We start from the raw sequence: 23,305 nt of genomic DNA on the forward strand, positions 1-23,305 counted from the left end.
CCAAGGGGATCATTAGCAGATAAATCTCAAGCCAGTCCCACCTAATGCATACTTAACTTCAAAGGAAAAAAATATCTAAGAACTAGCTCTTTGGGAGATTCTTCTAGGAGCATCCATGGAGTACAGAGTGAAAGGAAAAAGAACTCGAAAACCATTTAGGTTCATCATTATATTAATAATTGAGGACGTACAATGAATGGGTTACAAAGCTACACACAATGTTTGGATAAAGGATGTGGTGATGGTGAATTTCCATTTCTGGACCACAGCTAGAAAGTATGTAGAGGTAGTTTAACATAGTTGGGGAGCACTGCACTTTATGTACACAGGTTCTAAATGTGGCCTGGTGACTCATGTGTGTTTTCAGGTAGGCCACTTTACCTCTCTGGACATTAGTCATCTTCTGTGAAGTAAGGGGAGAGTGGAACAGCCTAAAATTCCTCTAGGATTCAAAGTCTATGAGTCTATAAGAAGACTATAATAGGGCATATTTTACACAAATAGAGCTGTAGCTCTAATATGTAGTTTACATTCTATAAGAGGTCAGGGTGCAAACATGTGCCTTTTTATTATGGGCACATGTTACACCCTTCCCATAGTTAGGAAAATATTAAAGAAGCCTTGCACAGTCCCAGCTAGAAGAATGAGGCACAGAGTTTAGTGTGCTGGAACTCTGCTATCCTCTTCCTACCAGACTGACTCTTAAGGGACCCTTTGGCAGAGCAGAACTGACTTAACAGCCCTTATAAACTGTAGTTATAAAGGAAGGAGCTCCAGTCAGATAACCATAGTATCTGGATAGAATATTAGAAGTCATCGAATCTGATCTCTATGCAGAAATTCCCTCTAAACATTCTCCATGATTTTAGCCTCTGTTCAAATAAGTATAGTGGCTCTGAGGGCAGCTCATCCTTTAGTGAACAGCTTCTCCATTTTGACAAGTTTCAAAAAATTGATTCAAGACATTTCCTCCCAGCTTACATAATTTTCTATTTGTTTTTGATTCTGCATTCTGGAACCCTGTAGGCTGAGTACTTTGAAATGACTAAGACTTCTCTGCTCCTGGTTAAGTAACTTTAGGACTGTCTCAATCACTGTTTCTTACACCCTTCACCTCCTGGTGGTTGTCCTTGGATGGTGTTTCTGAATGCAAATCCCCCTTTCAATCTGGCACCTGGAATTCAAACAAAGCTCCAGGCGCAGGCACTTAGGGGCCAGGAGAGTAGTAGAGTGGATTGGGATCAGATTTGCTTCTGTGGTGGTCACTGGCGATTCATACTAAGTCCTCTTCCCAGACACTGCTCTTTTTCTAAAGCTTCTACATGTTATGTATGTGGAATTGTCTTGTTTTATTTAAAAGAAATATTAACTGTGGTTTTTCCTGATTATAAAATGTATATTCATGATAGAAAATTTAGTAGCTAGAGAAAACTATTTGAAAAATGACTGATAAGCTCCTTACCTGGGGGTTAACGGTATGTATCTGGGAGAAATAGGTATCACACACATACACACACACACATATAAATATATACATTTAAGTGTGTTTGTGTATGTGTGTACAGAATTGTTATAATGTCTCTGTGTACAAGATTGTATATTAACAGCAGTTTATAAACTAGAACAACTAAGAAAGATGACTTTGATGATTCTTAACCATTAACATGGAAGAAAATGCCCAGAAAAGCTTGGTGCAGATTAAAATTTGTGTGGAAAATGGTGAGGACCATACGGATGACTTTTAATTTTCATGCATGAGATCTTGGTGTGTGTACTATATTACATTGTGACTTAATTTGGGGTACTTAAATGTATAGCATGAAAATTGTACTGGCTCATTAGATAGCTGCCTACAATATTATTTTTAATTCCTATGTAATATTTTATGATACAGATATATTGAGCTTTATTTAATCATTCTTCAATCCTTGGGCATTTAGGCTTGTTTGCAATGTTATTGTAAATGCTATAGTGAACATACTTGTACATAAACTTATACACATCTTTGATATTTACTGAATAAATTATTGGAATTGGAATTAGTGGATGCAAAGGTAATTATTTTTAAGTCTTTTAATATAAATTGCCATCCAGCAATTTCACTGTCTCATTAGTCTTGTGTTTGTTTGAAGTAAAAGCTTGACAAAACTATGTTAAAACCTAAGAAAAGGATATAAATATTTTTATTAGAATATTCTAGATTCCTAATAAAGCTGAAAATTTCTCCCATATTTTTATTACTGACAAATTTCCTTGTGAATTTTCCATCCAAGGTTTTTGGTCATTTTTCTGTTAGGGCTTCAGGTTTTCCTTAATGATTTATAAAAGCTCTTTCCATGTTAAGGGTGTTAAATCTTAGACTGTCAGAAGGGTTGCAAATATATTCCCAATTTTCATATTCCTTTTAATTTTTTCGAGTAAATATTTTTGGATAGTTGAACTTTATTATTTAGTTTACATTAGACATTGTGAAATTTCATCTTATTGAGCTGAAAAATGGTTGATTCTAACAGGATCATTTTGGATCCTACTGTATCTTTCTTAATATCTCTTTAGGGTCCTGTCCTCTGTAAATGTGATAAACATCTCCTTAACCAAGTCACTGGCAAAAAACAAAAACAACAAAAAACAAAAAAATAAGATCAAAATCCCTAGAATCTACCCATAGAGCAATTTGAGCCATTAATCAGTATTCTTCAGGTACATTTTTGAAGCAGTTACGACTCTACTTCTACCTAAGATTGTCATTTTCTAGCCTACTTTTTGGCTTCCTGTCACAAAGATATTATGAGAAGCTTATTCAAAGCCTTTTTTTTTTTTTTTTTTTTTTTTTTTGAGCAAAGTCTCACTCTGTCGCCAGGCTGAAGTACAGTGGCATGATCTCAGCTCACTGCAACCTCCACCTCCCAGGTTCAAGCGATTCTCCTGCCTCAGCCTCCCGAGTAGCTGGGACTACAGGCACGTGCCACCACGCCCAGCTAATTTTTGTATTTTTAGTAGAGACGAGGTTTCACCATGTTGGCCAGGATGGTCTTGATCTCTTGACCTCATGATCCACCCTCCTTGGCCTCCCAAAGTGCTGGGATTACAGGCATGAGCCATCATGCCTGGCCAACCATTTTGAACTCTGAATACAATATATATCTTCTTTATTCCTACATGAGTATCTCCATTAACAACTGGTCTCTCAAAACTTTTCCTTAATGCACAGAATCTGCCTGTTTGAGAATCTGTATTACATTTTATTGATATATATCCTACCTCATTCTACAAAAGGTTTGGGCTAGCTTATTAGAATGAATAAAATTAAAAAGCAATATATAAATAAATGAAATACCAAGGCTATGAAAAAATTATAAGCCTTGACAATGAAGTTAGAAAGCAGGTATGGATATCATGAAGGATTATCTTTTTACAATTGGGTCACAATTTACCTCTGAGCTTCCTGGTAGCAAAAGTAAAAAAGATAACATGATCAGATACATTATTCACGTTGTCCTACAGCAAGAAAATACAGGTTCCTGAGAGCTATCATCTGACCAGAATTTCATATGGGTAATCATATAACCTCATGTATCCAAAATAGGAGAATCTACCTTCTTACCTCCTTTTTCAAGTAACATTAACTCCAAGGGCTTCTAGCTCCTTATTCTCTATTACTAATTCTTTAGGCATCATATCTGAAAGTTTTCTTAGTATTCTTAGATATGGTGCAGGGGGCTTCAGACCTAGTTAACTATTAATACTTTAGCTTTTTGGCTGGTCTTGGATTCAGGTCTCTCAGATGAGTGTTGAATTTTACTGTCTGCAGTTCAGGGATTATCCATCATGTTGGGGTCTCAATAGAGCTTTGGGGTTGACTTTGACCCCAAAGTCATGTAACCACTGCCTCTTTTTTGTTGTTATTGTTTAGCAATGAGGTCTCGCTCTGTTGCCCAGGCTGGAGTGCAGTGACATGACCGTAGCTCACTGTAGCCTGGCCCTCCTGGGCTCAAGCGATTCTCCTGCCTCCGCCTCCTGAATAGCTGGGACTACAGGCTCACACCATCATGCCAGGCTACTTTTTGTGTTATAGAAATGGCGTCTTACTATGTCGCCCAGGCTAGATGCAGTCCCTTGTGATGTCAGTGTATACTCTGTCTCACATACCCTAGCCAGAACCTTTTTCATGTTCTTCTATTTCTTAAAGATATTTCTATTCATCTTGATACACTTACAGTATGGATTAGTTGATTTATATAATTATTTGTGTGTGTGTGTGTATATATATATGGCTATGTGACTTGAATGGCAGAAAAATACACACAGCCAACTCTACATACTGTATATAGTAATATATAACATGTATAATATGTATAGTAATATATAACATGTATAATATATGTAGTAATATATAGAGTTACGTATCTATGTCTGTCTTTATCCATACATTTAAGGATATAAAAAAGAGTTTTATGGAAAAAAGAATATCTCTTACAGGACTAGGTAAACAAATTATAAAAATGTATAGGTATAAAAATGTCACCCATAATCCCAGCACTTTGGGAGGCTGAGGGGGGCGGATTACGAGGTCAAGAGATTGAGACCATCCTGGCCAACATGGTGAAACACTGTCTCTACTAAAAATACAAAAACTAGCTGGGCGTGGTGGCGGAAGCCTGTAGTCCCAGCTACTCAGGAGGCTGAGGCAGGAGAATCACTTGAACCCGGGAGGCGGAGGTTGCAGTGAGCTGAGATTGTGCCACTGCACTCCAGCCTGGTGACAGAGTGAGACTCTATCTTAAAAAAATTAAAAATGACTGTGCTGCCGCTGGACCATTTAGTGGGAGATGAGTGGTCACATCATACCTCACCAATTCTCTCTTTTCTCCCTTCATTTTCCACCAGGTGGCTTTTGGTCACCTGTCCTGTCCTTGTGGCTTTTGCCATGCCTTTGTGGGAAGTTGATATACAGACATTTCCCAAGGAGCTGCCGTGTGCCAGGCACTGCAGTTGGAGTGGTGGGGGGAGTATAGGAGAGGAACAAGTTACTATTTCTGCTCTCAAGGTAATGTTGAAACAATTTAACAACTGCACTGTCCAATTAGAATGGATGCTGGCTGGAGCAGGGTTTATGGTAGCCCCGGGCTGTGGTGGGCATTGGCCTCCTAGTTTCTGGATTATGAAGAGGTCTGGGGGTGCCAAGGAGTGGCCAGGGTAACAGGAAGGGCACTCAGAGCTGCAATTATTTACCTACTGAAGGAAGTATTTAAATATTTTAATAATGAGAACTGGTATACCCATGCAGACTTGCTGAATGTTACTCTTTCCTGATCTTAGCCACATGGCCCCAGGGAAACCATGAGGAGGCATTCTGGCCTCTGAAAGAATACGAGTCTAGAGGCTGCCCTCCTCGCCACTGGCCAGTGTGCTGGTCCTGCTGTCTGTCCCATGCTTGGGTTTATTGGCTGTTTTTTTCTTAGACACTCCCAGGTTTTGGCTGAACAGTGCTCAGTGGATGAGGCAGTACCGAGCCCTCACTGTACACTTAACAGCTTTCTAGGAGTATGGAGGCTGCATGGAGATCTCCTCTTAGAGAGGCCTGGGCAGACAGAAATCATCAGAGAGATCCATACAGAACAGGCAGCAGCCGGTCCTTGCAGGTCTGGGGGCCTAGCCAGGGTAGTAGACATCAGACCCAGGTTAGGCCCTTTAGAACTTCCATGGCCACCCCATTTTCTCAATTAAAAATATGGGCAGGGATATTTAGAGTTGAGGAGGTAGGTAAAGATCTTTGTGGAGATCTTGCTTTCTTGATTGGTTTGAGAACATCCCAGCCTTTGCTCCTGGATTTGGGGCCAAATATAGTCCCAAAGAGACAGATGCTTTTGTTTTAGGGTCTGTGGTCAGCTGTTCCCCATGTTCGCTGCCCATCTCATGTTGGTGCAGCTCTGTCACCCCTGGTATAGGCTGGAGCTGAGGGAGGAGAAATCGAATTCTTAGCACAGCCTAGATCCAAGGATTGATCCACGGGTTCTGGAAGTATCCTCTGGTGGTTTTTATGGTACAATGTTCTGGCTGGTTTTTGGCTGGGCAAGGGGCAGGGAGGAATGGCTACAAATTAGAGGCTCCTGCCCAAGTCTACCAGCCCTACCTGGGCCCGGGCCCTGGCTCTTCCCTTCCATTCTGGTGAGTAGCTCATTTGCAGGGAAAGGATGAAGGTCACTGATTTGTGCCCACCCAGGAGCAGAAGGGACTGGGCCTCAAGGGGTGGCCCTTCTGTGGGGCCCCTGGCCCCCTACCCGTGGCCCCCCCATGCCAGCCACTGGCCTGGCCTGGGCAGGGCTGCACGCCTGTTCGGCGCTGCTGTTTTCATAAGCTAATGAGGGCAGAGTGTGAGCCACAGGCGATGATGTTGGGATATTAACTCTGACAGGAAGCTTGATCATAATTATCTTAACGAGGATAGGGTTAATTACAGTGGAAACTTAAAAGTTCTCTCCGTTTGAATCCACTGGAGCCCAATGCGTTGTGATGTTTTGTCATTTTGATGTGACTTTGGAAAAGGCACTGGGATGCTCCCAGCAGCCGCTGCAGCTCCTGGGGGAGCCCAGGCAGAGCCCTGGGAACGAGGGAAGGAGGTAAGAGGATGGTACCTGTGCGTGAGATCCTGGCTGCGTTGCTGCTGGTGGAGGGGGAGGCAGGCAGCCTGCAGGGAGTTCCAGGGGTGCTGATTAGGTTTCCAGAACAATCCAGGCCTGGATGATCTCCCTCCAGCTGGCTGTGCCTAGGTCCTGGGTGAAACTTTGCTCTCTCCTATCAGCCCCCAGCCCATACCTCAGACATCGCACTACTCCAGGAAGCTGGTGAGTGATGCTGGACTGACAGTTGGCGTCTCCACCGGGGATCTGGTTTTGGGGTGCATTTTGCTGTCCATACACAAGGTGATAGCAGACAAATTGTCATTTTATTTAACAGCACATATTTACAGGCACCTGGCATATAGGGGAATGAACTCAAAGATCTACACACATATTTTTTCTCCTATTCCTCCCTAGAAAACAGAAGTAAAAATAACAGTAAAAAAAAAAAAAAAAAAAAAAGGGTAAAGCCACCTCGTTCTAGGTGTATGTGTATTGTCGTCCACATGTCAGCTGGGACCCCCAAAACCTATCTTCCCCAGTACTCCCATTTACTATGCTCTCTGCCCCCTGACTTCTGTGCCCCAGCCCTCAGCTCTGGATCTAGATGATTAAATCCCCAGGAGCACACCACACTGATAACATGAAAACAAGGATTTATTCATTAGCAATTACCCATGTAATATGGTTCTCTTTTTACTGAGCAGCTAATAACGTCACATAGCAAAAAGAGTCTCAAAACCAGACAGGTGACAGGGGATTTGAGACTGATCTTCCCAGCTCTTCTGGGAAGTCTCACTCTGGCGTGGATTTCTGCCCCATAGCCCACCCTGAGGGGAAGAAAGGCTGGCTGGATGGAGGTGGGCGCTTCCTTGGTGCTTCTGGGCTCTCCCCATCTTCATGCTGTGTCGTTTTGCTTTATGCCTCCCTGGAGCACTCTTGGAAAGGAGCTTTCTTCTGCTTGCCAGTTGCCAACCATTTGCTGATTCTCATCAGAAGAATCTAATATTTGCATAACGTAACTCAGGAACAATGTGTATTTGGATGCTGCCTTTGAGCGGAGTCCAACTGATGTTTGTGCACAAAGGAATTATTAACCACCCGTAAGGCTCCCTAAGGGGAAGTGGCCTCACCTCCCCTAGTGGTAAACGGGCCCAGTCCTGAGAAGCCTTTTGGCACATCACTCCCTAACCCCTAGTGGAGGAAGGGACTTCAGAAGAGCCCGAAAGTCCCCTGCACAAGCCTGACTTGCTGCACGCCTCCTCTGTGGGTTTGTTCATGGGCCCGTCCCCTGCATTCCAAACACACCCCCAGGGTCAGGGCGTCTGGAAACAAAACAGTGAATAAAAGGAGGAAGGAAAAGAAAAAAAAAACAGTGTATGCTAGTAACCAGTTAGCCGTCCTTCACTTATTCTCGACAAGATCCTATGAGCTGGAAGGAACACAGAACAGGAGAGTTCAGATGGGCTACTGACAGGCCCGAATTCACACAACAGGAAATGGAGGAGCGGAGGCAAAGTCCCAAACCTTCCTGCCTAGATGTGCGTACATTGTGGGTTTTTAAATTTTTTTTTGTTTGTATTTTTTGTGGGTACATAAGAGGTGTAGATATTTATGGGTCACATGACATATTTTGATACAGGCAGGCAATGTGTAATCATCACATCAGGATAAATGGGATATCCAGCCCTTCAAGCATTTATCCTCATAAGTTGTGTTTTGCCTCTCGGAACCAAGAGGAAAAAGAGAAAGGAGGAGGAAATGAAACACGATGACCTCTGGACCCCTACTCCAAAATGTACCCCCCCTCGGTGGGGCTGGCAGTGTTGGTTGGAGGAGCAGGCGTGCTCTGGGAGTCGAGTCCTGAGTGGGACCACCCCGAGGTCTGGCAGGAATGGAACATGCAGTCAGAGCTCTGGGCCCAGTGGAATCTACAGATTTAATTACTTACAACACATTTTTATACCTCGTAAGTATTGACTCCCTATTTTGGAGTCCTCTTGGCAGAGATCCCACAAAGGAGCTATGGATGCCTTGGGAAAGCTCTGGTGCTGAAGTTGACACTCACAGCAGATGTGCAGACATTGCACACGCAAGCACACGGGGCTGTAATGGAAGCACTATCAGTAAATGAATAAATAGTGTGGACGACATCTCCCTGATTTGTCACATTTTATAGAATAGCCCGGCATCCCCTACGTGTCTCCCTCCCGTCCACATCGTAGCTCAGCTGTCAGCCGGTGCAGGCTCAGCACATCTCCTGGGTCTGGCAGGTGAACAAGCCGGGAGTCTGTGTCTCTGTGTAAGCCCCTCCGCCGGCCGGCTTGCTTTAATTAATGTCTGTGTGCGCCCAGGCAAGCACTTGTGCACAACTACCCCGTGTCACCTCCACCCCCAACACTCATGAGAGCCCATAAAATTAAGAGTTAACTTTCAGCGATGTGTATAAGCAAGGCTATTTTTCCCTTTCTGCTGTTTTTTTTTTTCCCTGGAGCCGGGTACTTAATTTTTTCTGTTGCCTTTTTATTTACTGCCTCAACATCTACAGGGTTGCACTCTACACTTCTTTCAAAAATTAAGTGAGAAATCCACTTTCCATAAATTAAAACAGTAACTTCAGGCCAGGAGCTTTGAAGCAGCAATTCTCCCAACCCCCGTCTCCCCACCCGCAGCAAAAACAAATAAAAAGAAATAATAAAAGAAAAAGCCCTCTCAGATCGGAGTGATTATGTAATTCTGCAGATGCCTTGCCTTTGGGGCAGCCACTGGGACGCTGGGCAGAAGCAAATTAAGTGATTAGTAAAGAAAAAAGGCAGAAGAAAAAAAAAAGTCAAAGGATGTGAACGGAGAGAAAGGAAGCCTTCCCTGTCGTTTCCCCCGCGACTGTACAGAGAACTGCTAAGAAATGATACTTGAAGTTATATTTATTATTGTAAGAGGGTATGATATTTCTGGGCAGGAATGATGGATGACAACTTGAATTTGTGTCCAGGGAATGAAGGTGAACTGTGACAGAGTTATTTATCTTGGGAATGGAGGTTAGGGTCAGCCGAGGCTGGGTGCCTGAAGGCACAAGACATTGACAAATTTATCCTGCAGGCCGTATCTGAAGCCCATTGTTTTGGATCCTGGCTACTCACTAAGTGACCCTCATCCTTCATGTTGGCAATGCGTGAAGGATGCGGTGGGTGCCAGCGGCCCCTTCTCCCCCGCCGCCCCCGCCCCGACTCCTGCTACTAATTCTTGTCATTCACTTTGCTGACAGGCACCAAGCCCAAACTATTCCCAGTCCTGAAAGGGAAGGTTAAAATATTTATTTCGGCTCATAATGGCCTCCCTGATTTAGTGCAGGATCATTTTTCCTGTTGCCTTTGTCATTGCAGGTCACTGGAAGGACTGAGCGCATTCAGGAGCCTGGAGGAACTCATCTTGGACAACAATCAGCTGGGGGACGACCTCGTGTTGCCAGGGTTACCCAGACTGCATACCTTAACCCTCAACAAGAACCGAATATCCTTTCCTCTGCCCGCTGCCCCCACTCCCCACCCAGCCCCACAGTCGTCCCCCCACCCCACCCTGCACAAATACCTGCAAAATGTCAAATGAGTTTTATGTGTCAGCTAAATTAAAGTATGTGAAATACAGTTCGTGGGCAGACAAAGCGTTCTGTCTTCTGGCACTCGGGACACTTCAGAGTAATTTATTATAGGTCATTCATAAATGAAACGCACCATTATATCTTCCTGTTGCTCCATTTTAGTGTAGAGATCTAAGTTATGGCTGTGAAGAAATCTTTTTAATAGATAAAAATAGAGAAAGAAAATAATGTCACCGCTGCAGAGGCAGCGAAGCCCAGTCTGTTTGCTTGGGCTTGTGTGGGAGGGCGACCTCTGGTGGGAAATCCCGGGTAATGCCGCCAAGCAAACTTCCTCTCCTGGGAGGTTTCTGGAAGGCTCTGGGGCAGGCTTGGGCAACCGTTTTGGTGAGGGAAAGGAGCTAAGGTGGCAGAGACATGTGAAGCCCAGGCCTGGCTATGCCCTCACTGGTGGATACCATGCTCTGGTGATGAGAGGCCTAGGGGACCCATGACAGTGTATGGCCTCCTCTATGGAGGCAAGGACCTAGTCAGCCTAGGGTGAGACTTACGGGCACTAACTGCTCTGGATTCTGTAGTGGGGATGGAAACAGGGAACCCTTGCTGCAACCTAAGGCCCGTAGCTCCTGCATTGTTAGTGTGGTGGATTACCCGGCACTAGAATGCCAGCTCGATGGGACAGGGAGTTTCCTTGGTTTTGTTAACTCCTCTGTTCTTCACACTAAGAATAGTGCCTGGCACCAAGTACAAGCTCAATAAATATTTGAGGGATGAATGCATCATTATCATTAGCTATTCCTTATTGAGCACTCCTAGGAATGAGGCATGGTGCTGGGTTCTTTATGTGTGTTGTTATTCATCCTTACCAAGCCCTGTGAGAAGGGTGTGTCTTTTCCATTTACCTAGACATAGAAAGAGGTGAGGCGTAGGCACACAGCCAGACACTAGCAAGATGCTAGGTCCTGGATGATTCAGTGTCAACTGTGTTGTGTCCAAAGTCCAATGTCTGCATTCTACTGTGTTGCTTCAGACTCAGTGGTCCAATGGCTTTGTTTTATTGGATGGAACATTTGAGACCTGGAGTAGTTAAACCACTTGTTCACATTCATACAATAAGTTAGAAATAGAAAAGGAGACAAGGCATTTTCCTCTAGAGTATAAAATAAAATCAGATATACATGTAAGGCTTGGCACATATGCATATGCCAGCATTTAAGAATGATTTGCAGAAGTATTTGTTAGCTACTGTTTATACTTCAAGCCATAAGTTAATGTTTTCTTTATTCTCTCAGATATTGTCTCAGTCAGCTCTTGCTGCTACAGCACAGTACCATACATGAGGTGGCTTAAACAACAAACATTTATTTCTCACAGTCTGGAGGCTGGAGGTTTGAGATCAGGATGCCAGCAGGGTTGGTTTCTTGGTGAAGATACTTTCTCACTGTATCATCACATAGCAGAGACAGAGGAAGCAAGCTTTTTCAAGTCTCTCCTTATAGGGGCACTGATCCCATCAGAGAGATCTACCCTTATGACCTAATCACCTCCCAAAGGCCTCATCTCCACATACCATCATTTTGGGGATTAGAATTTCAACATATGAATTTGAGAGAAGAACAAACATTCAGACCATAGTATTATAAATATGCTCCTTGTGGTCATTATTGTCACTTTCATAGAAGTAGAAGGGGAGGGCCTACATGTAAATTCACAGTCTTTGTCATAATGAAATTTTGGTGGAATTTTCCCTTCTTATGTCTGTTAGTCAACCAAGTTTCCCAATCACTCTTTGAAAAACTTTGTAGTCTTATGGCTTTCTAGGCTGTCTTAGATGATCAGTTGGCCAATATTCTCAAATAAATCAAGGACAGAAGGATTTTTAGACATGTCCTGTGTCCCAGGTCTCCGTAGAATATTAGGGTCCCTGGACTTTGGTTCATGTCTCAGCTTAATCATATTTAGCAGTGTGACCTTGGACAAGTTATCTTCTGTGAGCTTCTTTTTCCCATTTTTAAAGAAATATGTTGGACTGGTCGATGGTTTTATGCACAGTATTGCTGTCACCAGAGATAAGCAGGCCTCTTGGCTTCAGAGTGCTGAGAGGTTTTCTTTGTCTTTGGTTGAGTCCTTTCCCTATTCTGTGCCTCCACTTTTCCAATCTGTAACAGTAATGCTAAGGGAGTAATGGTAATGGCCTAGGAGGGACCGAAGCAGAAGACACTGTGTGGCTGTAAACCTGACCAGTGATATCACTGGTGCTGTTGTAGCACATTTTCTTATCAGTGAATATTCTGAATAGACTTCTTTCCTTTTTTCTCCTCTGCTCTACTAATGTGATTGTGAAGATCATCTTCCCCATCTACTTGACTCAGAAGTCACAGAGAAAGGTAGGTAAAATCAGGCAATAACAGCACATGCTATCTTCTCAACCCAGCACTTCTGATGCCACTTTTTCAGCTAAATGACTCTCCTACCTAACTGTGAGAATGTTGCAGGCTTTCCAACAATTTCTAGGTTCCATATTGTTATTGCTACCCCATGAAATGCTTTAGATATGGCCTCTATACATTAGCTTTTGCTGCATAATAATCCACCCCAACATTTAGTGGCTTAAAACAACAAATATTTACAATTCTATAGATCAGATGTTTGGCCAGGGCTCAGCAGGATGGTTCTTCTGCTAGTCTTACTCTGGGTCACTCATGCAGCCACATCTACCTGGAGGCTCAACTGGGGCTGGATGGTCTAAGATGACCTCACTCATATGTCTGGAGGTTGGTACTGGGTGTTGGCTAAACTACCTGTCTCTAACAGGCTAGCATAAGACACTTCACATGGGAGGAGTATTCTAACAGCACAAGCCCCATAGTACAAGTAGTCTTCAAGTTCAACTTATATCATGTGTTAATGTCCCATGACCAAAGCAAGTCACATACCAACTGTAGAACAAATATGGGAAGGGACTGCACAGGGTGTACGTATAAAGAAGCATAATTCATTTCTGTAACAATCTACCCAGGAGACCTTGGCATTGGCATCTTGTCTCCTTCAGATTTTACTTTATATTTGTGATAAAGGGAGCCCTAGAAACAAGTAACTATTGGCCTCCTAAAAAAGTATTAGCTCTTTTGTGTAAATTGAATCTTTAAACAAGTTAGGAAGCTTGCTGCCAAATGAGGTTTTATCTTGAATCCTTTTGTGAAGTTTGCTTTATTTTAAATTTTTTTGGTTTGTATTTTGGCATATGTAAAATGGTTATTCACCCCACCTACCATGTAAAATCTAGATTTTTCCACTTTGGTTTGACTCAAAGTTAAATGTGTCTATAATAATGCTGTAGGTTCCTAGACCCTGGACACTTGGGTCATTGGCTTCTTTAATCCTTTAGCAAGAGGGATTATCACATAGTGGTTAAGAACAACAGGCTCTGAAGGCAGACTTCCTGAGCTTCTACCCTAAACCTGCCACTTTTCTGCATGACCTTGGGCAAGTGATTTAACATCTCTATGTTTTGGTTTCCTTTGAAAATGCAGACAATGCTAGTACCCATCCCATAGGTTGTTTTGAAGATTATTCTAAGTATCTCAGACATATTAGATTCTAGTAACATAGTAAGTGCTATGTAAGGGTTACTATTATTGTTGTTGTTATTATCCTAGATAATTGTGTAAACTCATCTGGTTTGACTTGGGCCCCATTGTAACCAAGGCCAGAGTACAGATATACTTCTGAGTTTAGAATGGTTCTTTGACTTGCATAATTTAATATTGCCCTAATGGCATTCCGTGAGTTGGGTACTGTTGGTGAATAATTATTCTCATTTTTATGGAAAAACTAGGAGTGGATGAGCTCTCTGAAGTCACATAGATTGTCAGTAGTGGGGCTTAGTCTAGAACCCAGGTATGCTGATTCCCAGCTCCAGACTCTGAAACCCAAAGGAGCGGCAATCATTGTACAAGGAGAGGAGCCAAGATACAGGAGGAGTCAGCATCCTGAGCCTGCCTCTGCAAGGTCCTGCTCCCAGCTGGGGCTGCTGGGAGTCTGCTCTTAAAAGGGATTCCAGAGCCCAGAACCAGCATCTGGAAAATTTCTTCTGTGTTCATCAGTCAATGCCTCCCTGCCATCTGCATACCTCCTGCTGGACCTCCCATCTTTTTCCACCAGCCCTTTTTCTCATTGTGTTCAGCCCTCGTGTTGATATCCTGCTCTGGTATATCTGAAAGCCTGGTTGTCTGAGATTACCGCATCTCTTGGTTCGTAGGGATCTCATTTTCTTTCTTTGTTTCATTGAGACTGGCCAGGTAGTCACTGGCTATGGACTTGAACCCCTTCCCCACTGCTCACACTCTTTCTCTCTCTCTCTCTCTCACACCCAACCATGAGCATGCACACGCCATCCCCAACTCTTCCACCAGGAGGGGTGGGATATTTGGTAATGGTCTCAGCCATATCATGTCTGAATAATCAACCCCAAGTAAGGTTGACCAACTGAAAATTCAGGAAAGTGTAGATAACCTTTGCGCAATCAAATGATTCTCCCCCACTTTCCTTTTGGGGTGTGTGGGGGGCACATAAGCAGATTTTATTTGGAACCACACTTCATCTTCTGTCTCCCTATTTGCTTCAGCACATGTACTGAATAGCCAATGAGTTTGGATTATAGTGCCAGCACGAAGAAAGAATGGTGCTACATGTTACACAGCTGGGCTGTGGCACGGAGACCACTCCAGCGAGTCAGAGGTGGGACTGGAGTTCCCATAGCCATTTGCTGTGTCATCTTAGGAAAGATTTGCTGTGTCATCTTAGGAAAGTCTCTGTACCTTGTCAGGGGCCTCAGTTTCTTTATAAAGTGGGTAACACAAACTTCAGCGTATTGTTGAGAGGTTTAAATGGTATAATATGTAGGAAATCACTTTGTTAAAGACTTTACAATTTCTTGGCATATTGTACTGTTAGCCAATGCCTCGATGCGTCAAAAGAAGTAGCCCAAATTGGAAGGAAGGATCTGAGGTACAGCACATAGCCCGGTGATGGCACCTGTGCTGTCACACAGAAACATGTAAGAACCCTCATGTTCCAGTGTTTTAAATTTTGCTTTTGTGTTAGGAAATTATAAGTCACTTTTTCCTCTAGAAATGCAGTTTCTTTAAGACCTGGGTTTAAATCCAGACTCTATCATGTACTAGCTGTGTGACCGTTAACCCATTTCCTTAATTGTTATTTCAGCATGATAAATTTCTGACATATGTGAATAAAAATGAGGTATGTCATTATGCTGTATATTTAGTATTCAAAAACCCAGTATTAGGATTAGCTGTGGTTAAAATCATCCCAGTGGTTATGGAGGTTGCCCTTTAACCCGCAGCTGAGCCCAGAGGGAGGGATGTGTCCATTCTCACCTGGGACAGCTTTGGACCCGCACAACTGGACACACGCTAGGAGGCTTCCCTCCTCCCTCATGCTCCAAACTTTCAAGGCAAGATGCTGCTTTGATCTTGGGCCCTCTGCAGAAAATCTCCTTTGGCAAGCCTCCCCATGACAGCTGGGCTCTGCAATGGCAACTTTCTGCAGACAACACTGAAAAAAATCTCAACGCTAAGTACCCCGGAGAAGACTTGATGAGGGAAACCAGGTGTGTGCCGGGAACCCAGCTGGAGAGAGTTGAAACTGTGCCAGGTAGCTACACATTTTTAAAAAAGGTACCCTTAGGAGAATCCCTGAAATGATCCCCACTGCAGTGGTCTTGATTAGCCAGGGACACCAGGTTTCTTCCACAGATTGCCTGTGGTCAATTTTCTATGCATCTTGACAAAAAAGAAGTGTGAGAAGTTCTATGTTGGATCTCAAAACCAGCCAACACAAGGCTGTGTTTGTCCTTGCTGACCCAGGAGACAAAGAAACCAATTAAAACTTCTCATGTTTTATCCTCTGGTGGTGCTATCAGCATAAAGGCGAAGGACTGGTCTAGAGCATGCATGCAGGGAGGAGGTGCTAGTGCTTCCTGCCTGGTGTGGATTTGGGGGAGACCACCTGACTCAGCCAAATGTATCATTTATAGTAGGTAGTTGAAAGGCTTAGGAAGATGGAGCTTCTGCCATACAAAATACCCAAAAGCAGGCAGGCTCTTAGAAATCTCTTTGATTCATTGGCAAAGGATGGCTGAAGCTTCTTGGAACCTGCAGACCCCTTGCCCAGGAAAGTCCCATGATCAGAGCATTCAAATGATCCACTTCTTTGTGGCCAGGGACAGATCCAGGTTTGGGGAGTGTGAAACCTCTGTAATTTGAGGGAGCCCTCTTAAATACTATATAATCAGGAATGCAAAATTAGGTATGAAATGAATGTTTATTTGGAATAGAACTGTATCAAAGGAAATTTTAAAATTTTAAGTTGATAAATTTCACAAATGTCAAAATACCTAGAAAAGTATCAATCTTTATTTAAGATATGCCTCTAGAGAAACTTTTTTCCTGCAAATTTCTCATAGCTTCATTATTTGGTGAAATTTTGTAATTTTTTTCTAGAGAGAATAGATAATTCCCTCTTTTAGCATGGTTGATCGAAAATTGATTTTTTAAAATAGTTTAGAAATCTTTCTTTCAGTTTCACCATTTGTTATTGGTAGTTTCACCACTAAATTATTGGTAAAACTTTTAGGATTATTACATTTTGGAGAAACTCTTACACATTTCTTTCATATATGATAGGAGCTGTATAAGATTTCAGGACATTTTGGCTAGGCACAGTGGCTCACACCTGTAATCCCAGAACTTTGGGAGGCCGAGGCAGGTGGATCTCCTGAGATTAGGAGTTCGAGACGAACCCAGGAGGCAGAGGTTGCAGTGAGCCAAGATCACGCCATTGCACTCCAGCCTGGGCGACAGAGTGAGTCTCTGTCTCAAAAAAAAAAGATTTCAGGACATTTTAAGTTGTGTGTGTGTTGGTGTGTAGGCATGTATACATACACTTAACAACTGAATCTTAAATGTTCTTTGAATTGATGAATGAGTTTGTTAATCATTTTGCCATCAGTTTTATGTTGGTCCCTGCATATTTGTGTTAATATGGTGGATAGTAAGAGTATTAATGGAAGCCATTCCTACTGATACTGTTGGAACAATTTAACTAGACACAGAAGTGACTGCAAATTATACAAATATTCCCCCACTGAATCATAATTAAATGTTACTCCTACACAATGTCCCCTTAGGTGGGGATTCCCATAGACATTCCCATTGTTACTCAGCTGAAGGGAAAATGTGGTAGAAGTCCTAGTGGAGCGAGACAGTGATCTCCACAGATTATAGTGTAAATTACCTACTTTTTCAAATTAAAAAAAAAAAAAATCACATGATCATGTGACTCTATTACCAGGGTCTTTCCCAGGGCCTTGGAAGGGGCCTATGCAAGCAAGAAACCCTTGACGCATGAGCTTTATTAGCTCCATGGTAGATCTACATGTGAAGGTTCACTCAACGTAATCTAGGCCTACTTCCCCGAACATGGTGGCCAGCTAGGCTTCCTTCACTCGTCATTAAATGTTGAGAAATGACTGGCATTTCAATCCAACTCAGTTTCCCAATATTTCCTCAACTTAAAAGCCTTGCCAGTTTGGGGTTCCATTCCTGCATATCCCCACCTTCATACAGCAGACAGAAAAAAGAGCCAAGCTTTGAGGAATGTTTCCTAAGAGGAAAGTAGGTTTTGGTCCGGCCTTTCCATCTGCAGTAGAGAGGGCTTCCCTCAGTCGTGTAGGGCCCTTGTCTACATAAATAATTAGAATCACTCCAAGTCAGTATGTCAGCACCATTCTGGTAGCCCACTTTCTTGCAGTCCCACAAAAGAAATACTGTGCTGGCCAGAAGCAGTAGTCAGCTTATCTGGCTGTCCTTCCTGGAACAAGGGCCTGGCCTTGAGGTTTTAAGACAGCCTGATCCAGACATGAGTTCTAGTGCTCCTTGGAGCATCTGATGGGTCGCATGGGTGGACTAGAAAGTTGGAGCAAACCATGAAGGGGAGAAACCAAGCCTGGGACTGAGGCCCATGCAGGTCTGGGTCTAGGTCCAGGCCTGGGGTACTCTACCTGAATGACACCATCCAGTCCTGGGTATTGGAGGGGGACTTAGGACATTCTGAGGAAGGTACTTGAAAGCACAGGGCACCTGAGGTGTCTGTGCCCATATCTGAGGGCAATATTAGCAATGAGACTTTTTTCTTTGTTTTTTTTTTTTCTTTTGTTGTTGTAGTAATGACTGTGAAGTATTCAAAGATAGAAACTGCTAGAAAAGCTGAACTTACCCTGGAATTGTTCACTGTCATTTTAATTGGCTCTATTTAAATAATTTTCCTGAAGAGTATGATGATTGAACTTTAGTAAGTGTATTTTGTCTCCAGGGATTTTGATTCCTGGCCACCCACCCCTCTGTACTCCCAACCTCATCCCCCTGGTGTGGGACCTTCTCTCCAGTCTCTATATGAACTCCCATTCTCACCTCCTCATTCTAGTGTTCCTGTATGGCCATCTCTGGATGTTATTTGTGAAAGATTTGAGAGATTGAAAACAAACTTCCGTGTCTATTTCTCTGTCTTTGTTTGGGAAGCAGGGAGGATGTTGGTGAATTGAAGCCAACAGCAAATGAGTGTGCTCACAACTTTCTTTTGCTAGTTTCCCCTCTTGCTAGTTTCCCTCTCTTGCTAGTTTCCCCTCTCTTGTTAGTTTCCTCCTCTTGCTTGTTTCCCCTTCTCTTGCTACTTTCCCCTCCCTTGCTAGTTTTTCCCCTCTCTTGCTAGTTTCCCCCTCTCTTGCTAGTTTACCTTCTCTTGCTAGTTTTTCCCCTCCTTTGTTAGTTTCCCCCTCTCTTGCTAGTTTACCTTCTCTTGCTAGTTTTTCCCCTCCCTTGCTAGTTTCCCCCTCTCTTGCTACTTTACCCTGTCTTGCTAGTTTCCCCCTCTGGTTAGTTTCCCTCTCTTGCTAGTTTCCCCCTCTGGTTAGTTTCCCTCTCTTGTTAGTTTCCCCCTCTCTTGGTAGTTTCCTCCTCTTGCTAGTTTCCCCCCCTGGTTAGTTTCCCTCTCTTGGTAGTTTCCTCCTCTTGTTAGTTTCCCCCTCTTGTTAGTTTCCTCCTCTTGCTAGTTTCCCCCTCTGGTTAGTTTCCCTCTCTTGCTAGTTTCCCCCTCTGGTTAGTTTCCCTCTCTTGCTAGTTTCCCCCTCTGGTTAGTTTCCCTCTCTTGCTAGTTTCCCCCTCTCTGGTTAGTTTCCCTCTCTTGCCAGTTTCCCCCTCTCTTGGTAGTTTCCTCCTCTTGCTAGTTTCCCCCTCTTGTTAGTTTCCTCCTCTTGCTAGTTTCTCCCTCTGGTTAGTTTCCCTCTCTGGTTAGTTTCCCTATCTTGCTAGTTTCCCTTTCTGGTTAGTTTCCTTATCTTGTAGTTTCCCCCTCTTGTTAGTTTCCTTCTCTTGCTAGTTTCCCCCTCTGGTTAGTTTCCTTCTCTTGCTAGTTTCCCCCTCTCTTGTTAGTTTCCCTATCTTGCTAGTTTCCCCCTCTGGTTAGTTTCCTCCTCTTGCTAGTTTCCCCCTCTTTTGCTAGTTTCCCTCTCTTGCTAGTTTCACCTCTTCTGCTTGTACTCTGCTTCTCATTGTCTCTTCTCTCACCTAGGGTATAGCATTTGGCCTTGCATATGATGGTGGCAGAGCATATGTACAAAGAATGCTTGAAGGAACTTAGTTTGGAGAATAAAAGATTTAAGTAAGACATGTGAGCTTCAAATATCTGAAGCTTCATCATGTGGAAAAGAAGAAGCCTTATTCTTTGTGACCCCAAGCAATTAAATTGGGTCACTGAGTAGAGGTTAGAGAAAGATTCAATTCCAGGGGAAAGGAAAACTGTTATGGTTGTCAGAAATGGAATGTGCTATGTCGTGGTGATTGCTTGGCAAATATTTTAGGGACCCGATTCCGACATTGGTTGGATTTTGAATTCATTCTTTTGTGACAAGTTGAAATGAAGTATGAGGAAATCTGTGTAACAGCCCAAGGTTAGATAACATCCTCGCAGAGCAAGAACGTCCCTTTTCTTTGATTTTACCTTCTCCTAGGTTCAAGTGGACCCCACTTCTGGGAACTGTAATCTGAGTCTTTCACGCTTGCATATGGCATTTCTTCTACCCTTGTATGTTTTGTTCCTGTAGCTCTGCTGCCATTCCCTGGCTGGGACCCCCTTTTATCTGCCAACTTGGTTAACTCCTCTCTCATATGTCTCTCGAAGTCACGGCCTAACCAGGCATGCCTATCTAACCATCACCTTACCTAGGCTCAGCTTGTCTGTATGTGGCTTAAGCCAGGAGTTAGTATGGGGACTAAGTTGTCATTAAACCCTTTCCAGTACCTGTGATTCTGTGAATCTATGGCTCTTGCTTTATTTGGTTTGGCCATGATTGGACAGTGGGTCCCACTGGAAGATGGCTCCTGGAATAATCTCCCCCATCATGCCCCCCTCTGACTTTTCTCTTTCATTCTCTAATTCCCTCACTAACAGAGAAAGAATATATTTTAATGAGGCCTTCTGAAATAATTTCTGGTTTTCTTTTTCTGGTTTTTTTGTTTTGTTTTTTTCTTTTGAGACAGAGTCTCGCTCTGTCACCTGGGGGCATGATCTCTACTCACTGCAACCTCCACCTCCCAGGTTCAAGCGATTCTCCTGCCTCAGCTTCCCAAGTAGCTGGGATTACAGGCTCCCGCCATCATGCCCAGCTAATTTTTGTATTTTTAGTAGAGACGGGTTTCACCATGTTGGCCAGGCTGGTCTCAAACTCCTGACCTCAAATGATCTGCCTACCAGGGCCTCCCAACGTACTGGAATTACAGGTGTGGGCCACCATGCCCAGCCCTTGTTTTCATTACTAGAAATGAATTAAGTTTTATGGTTTTGCATATTGTAAAAATATTTTACTCTATGGAATCTTCCCTTTTGGTGTGTTTTAGAAACAGAACTATAGAGGAAAGAAAAGTATGATGGGACAATCAAGTTTATTCATTCTTCCTCAAATGATCTGGACTTAGTCTTACCTGCCTAGCGAAAGTTGGGCTGTGTTCCCAACAGTGGGAGTGAAAAAGTAGCAATACCGTATACCCACAGCTGAATTGATTTCAGCCCCCACCCTGAGGTCTCACAGGAGCAGACTGGACTCATCAGCGCCTGTCAGTCATGGCCTATGCTCCTTGCTAAGCCTTTTGTCTTACTGGACCAAGATCCTTAACCTTTGTCACATCACTGATTTGGAGAACCTGCTGGATCACTTGGCAGAAGTGACACCAGCTCTGGAGTACCTCAGTCTGCTGGGCAACGTGGCCTGTCCCAACGAGCTGGTCAGCTTGGAAAAGGATGAGGAAGACTACAAGAGATACAGGTGAGTGTCCAGGGGTTGGAGCATGGTGGGAAAAGGGAAAAAGAGAAACTTTAGGGGATGATATTATACTCTGGGGTGCATAGTAGATGTTTGGTACATATCAGTGGGTTTCCCGTGGCGATGTTAAACTTTTACCTTTTGGTAACCTATAGCCATTGTCTCTCTTGGTTGAGGTCACAAAAGCTAAGAAAGATGAAAAGTTATTGCCTTTTCTACTTTTTTTGTGAAGTGCCAGATATTAAGTATTTTAGGTTTTCCAAGTTACATGGACTTGTCACAACTACTCAGCCCTGCTTTCATAATGCAGAAGTAGTCATACGTAATTTGTGAACAAATGGGCATGGCTTTGTTCCAGTAAAGCTTTATTTACAAAACAGATGGCAGGCCAGATTTCACCCATGGGCTGTAACTTGCTGACCCCTGCTCTGTGTTGTAAGATCTTTCTGTGGTCTGTCTCAGAGTCATCTTGAAGAGAGAGATGACTTCCCACCAAAATTTAGGGAGCTCATAGACAATCTCAAGAGGAAGTCCCACAGGCCCATACCTCTCCACCATAGAGCTATGCCGTGGTGCCCACCAGCCATGCGCTTTGATGGGCTCCAAGTAGAAATGCTTTTCGTTCTTCTCTCTACTTCTCAACCATGTGCTTTAAAAGCCATGATCCAAAGTCATTTAGAGAGTCTTTTTGGTCTTACCCATTTTACCAAAGTCACCTAATTTTCCTTCTTCATTTAAAATTGTCTGTGTTCTCATTGTTGATTGTTGTTTTGTAAATGCTTTAATGACCTTTTCATGGACCTCTCTCTCCATTATGACATAAGCTCTCATTAAACACCCCACCTGAATCACTCTTAAAAATAACTTAATAAATTTTGTATATGTATATATGCATATATACATATACGTCTGTGTCTATATGTATACGTATGTGTACACACACATTCATGCACTTGTTCATTTATTCATTCATTCATGGGGCCAAGAAGCTATGTGTGAAGCCAACCATGTAGGCACGTTTTTGTAATTTTTTTCTAGAATGAGAGAGGTAGGGAGGGATTGGTCTCAAGTACAGGGCTTATGAGGTTGCAAAAGGAAAAGAAGAGCTAAGAAAAATTTTTTTCTATTCTTTTTTTTGTGTATCATCAGCTCTCAAATAATTACTATTTGTTTTTTCTATTGTAACTGGTCGCATTAGCAAAAGTACTAAGACCAAGGTATGTGGGGTCAGATCAGAAGATCTGATGTGGAGTCCGGCTTTCCCAGTGGGGCTTTTAAAATAGGAGGACAGTCTACATCAGTATTCCATAATCAAGGATCTACCTCTGAGTCATCCAAGGCATTCTGATGCAGTTGGTGGCAATTACAACACAACAGTCCATAGGTGTTTCTGATGTCCAGTTGGCTTTAGAATTCGGAGACACTCAGCTCCCAACAAGTTCAATTTATTCCTTTACTGTCTCACACCATTTTATAGATCCTATCTTGTGTATTTTTTCTCACTTCTTCATGTATTTCCACATCTAGAGAATGGCTTCCAGTGGGTAGGAGCTGAGTTGTCTTGACTCTTGAAGCCTCATCAATGCCTAAAGTAGTGCTGGATATGAAAAAAGGGCTTGGCACCTTTTTTTTTCTGGAGGTGGCTTGAAACCACCTTTCCTTCTCAGGAACTAGGAACTTATAGGGAGATGCAGG

At 43.1% G+C, this 23,305-nt stretch overlaps 1 protein-coding gene across 10 annotated transcripts in view; it reads left to right on the plus strand.

The window, feature by feature from the left end:
• Positions 1-23,305, plus strand: part of LRMDA (leucine rich melanocyte differentiation associated) — a 1,132,554-nt gene that overhangs the window by 599,218 nt on the left and 510,031 nt on the right. For 6 of the 10 annotated variants that reach the window (XR_010146565.1, XM_054659441.2, XM_054659440.2 and 3 more), the window contains exons 3-4: positions 10,004-10,135; positions 21,479-21,613. Coding sequence is in view for 8 of the 10 variants with exons in the window: in XM_054659441.2 (XP_054515416.1) it covers positions 10,004-10,135; positions 21,479-21,613 (267 nt within the window). In the remaining 2 variants the exon portion in view is untranslated. Of the gene's footprint in view, positions 1-7,141; positions 8,162-10,003; positions 10,136-21,473; positions 21,614-23,305 lie in introns of those variants that run through there. The other 4 variants (XR_010146566.1, XM_063780391.1, NM_001251900.1 and 1 more) reach the window with 2 other exon arrangements.

Source organism: Pan troglodytes, chromosome 8 (assembly GCF_028858775.2).
Source record: "Pan troglodytes isolate AG18354 chromosome 8, NHGRI_mPanTro3-v2.0_pri, whole genome shotgun sequence".
Classification (NCBI taxonomy): domain Eukaryota; kingdom Metazoa; phylum Chordata; class Mammalia; order Primates; family Hominidae; genus Pan; species Pan troglodytes.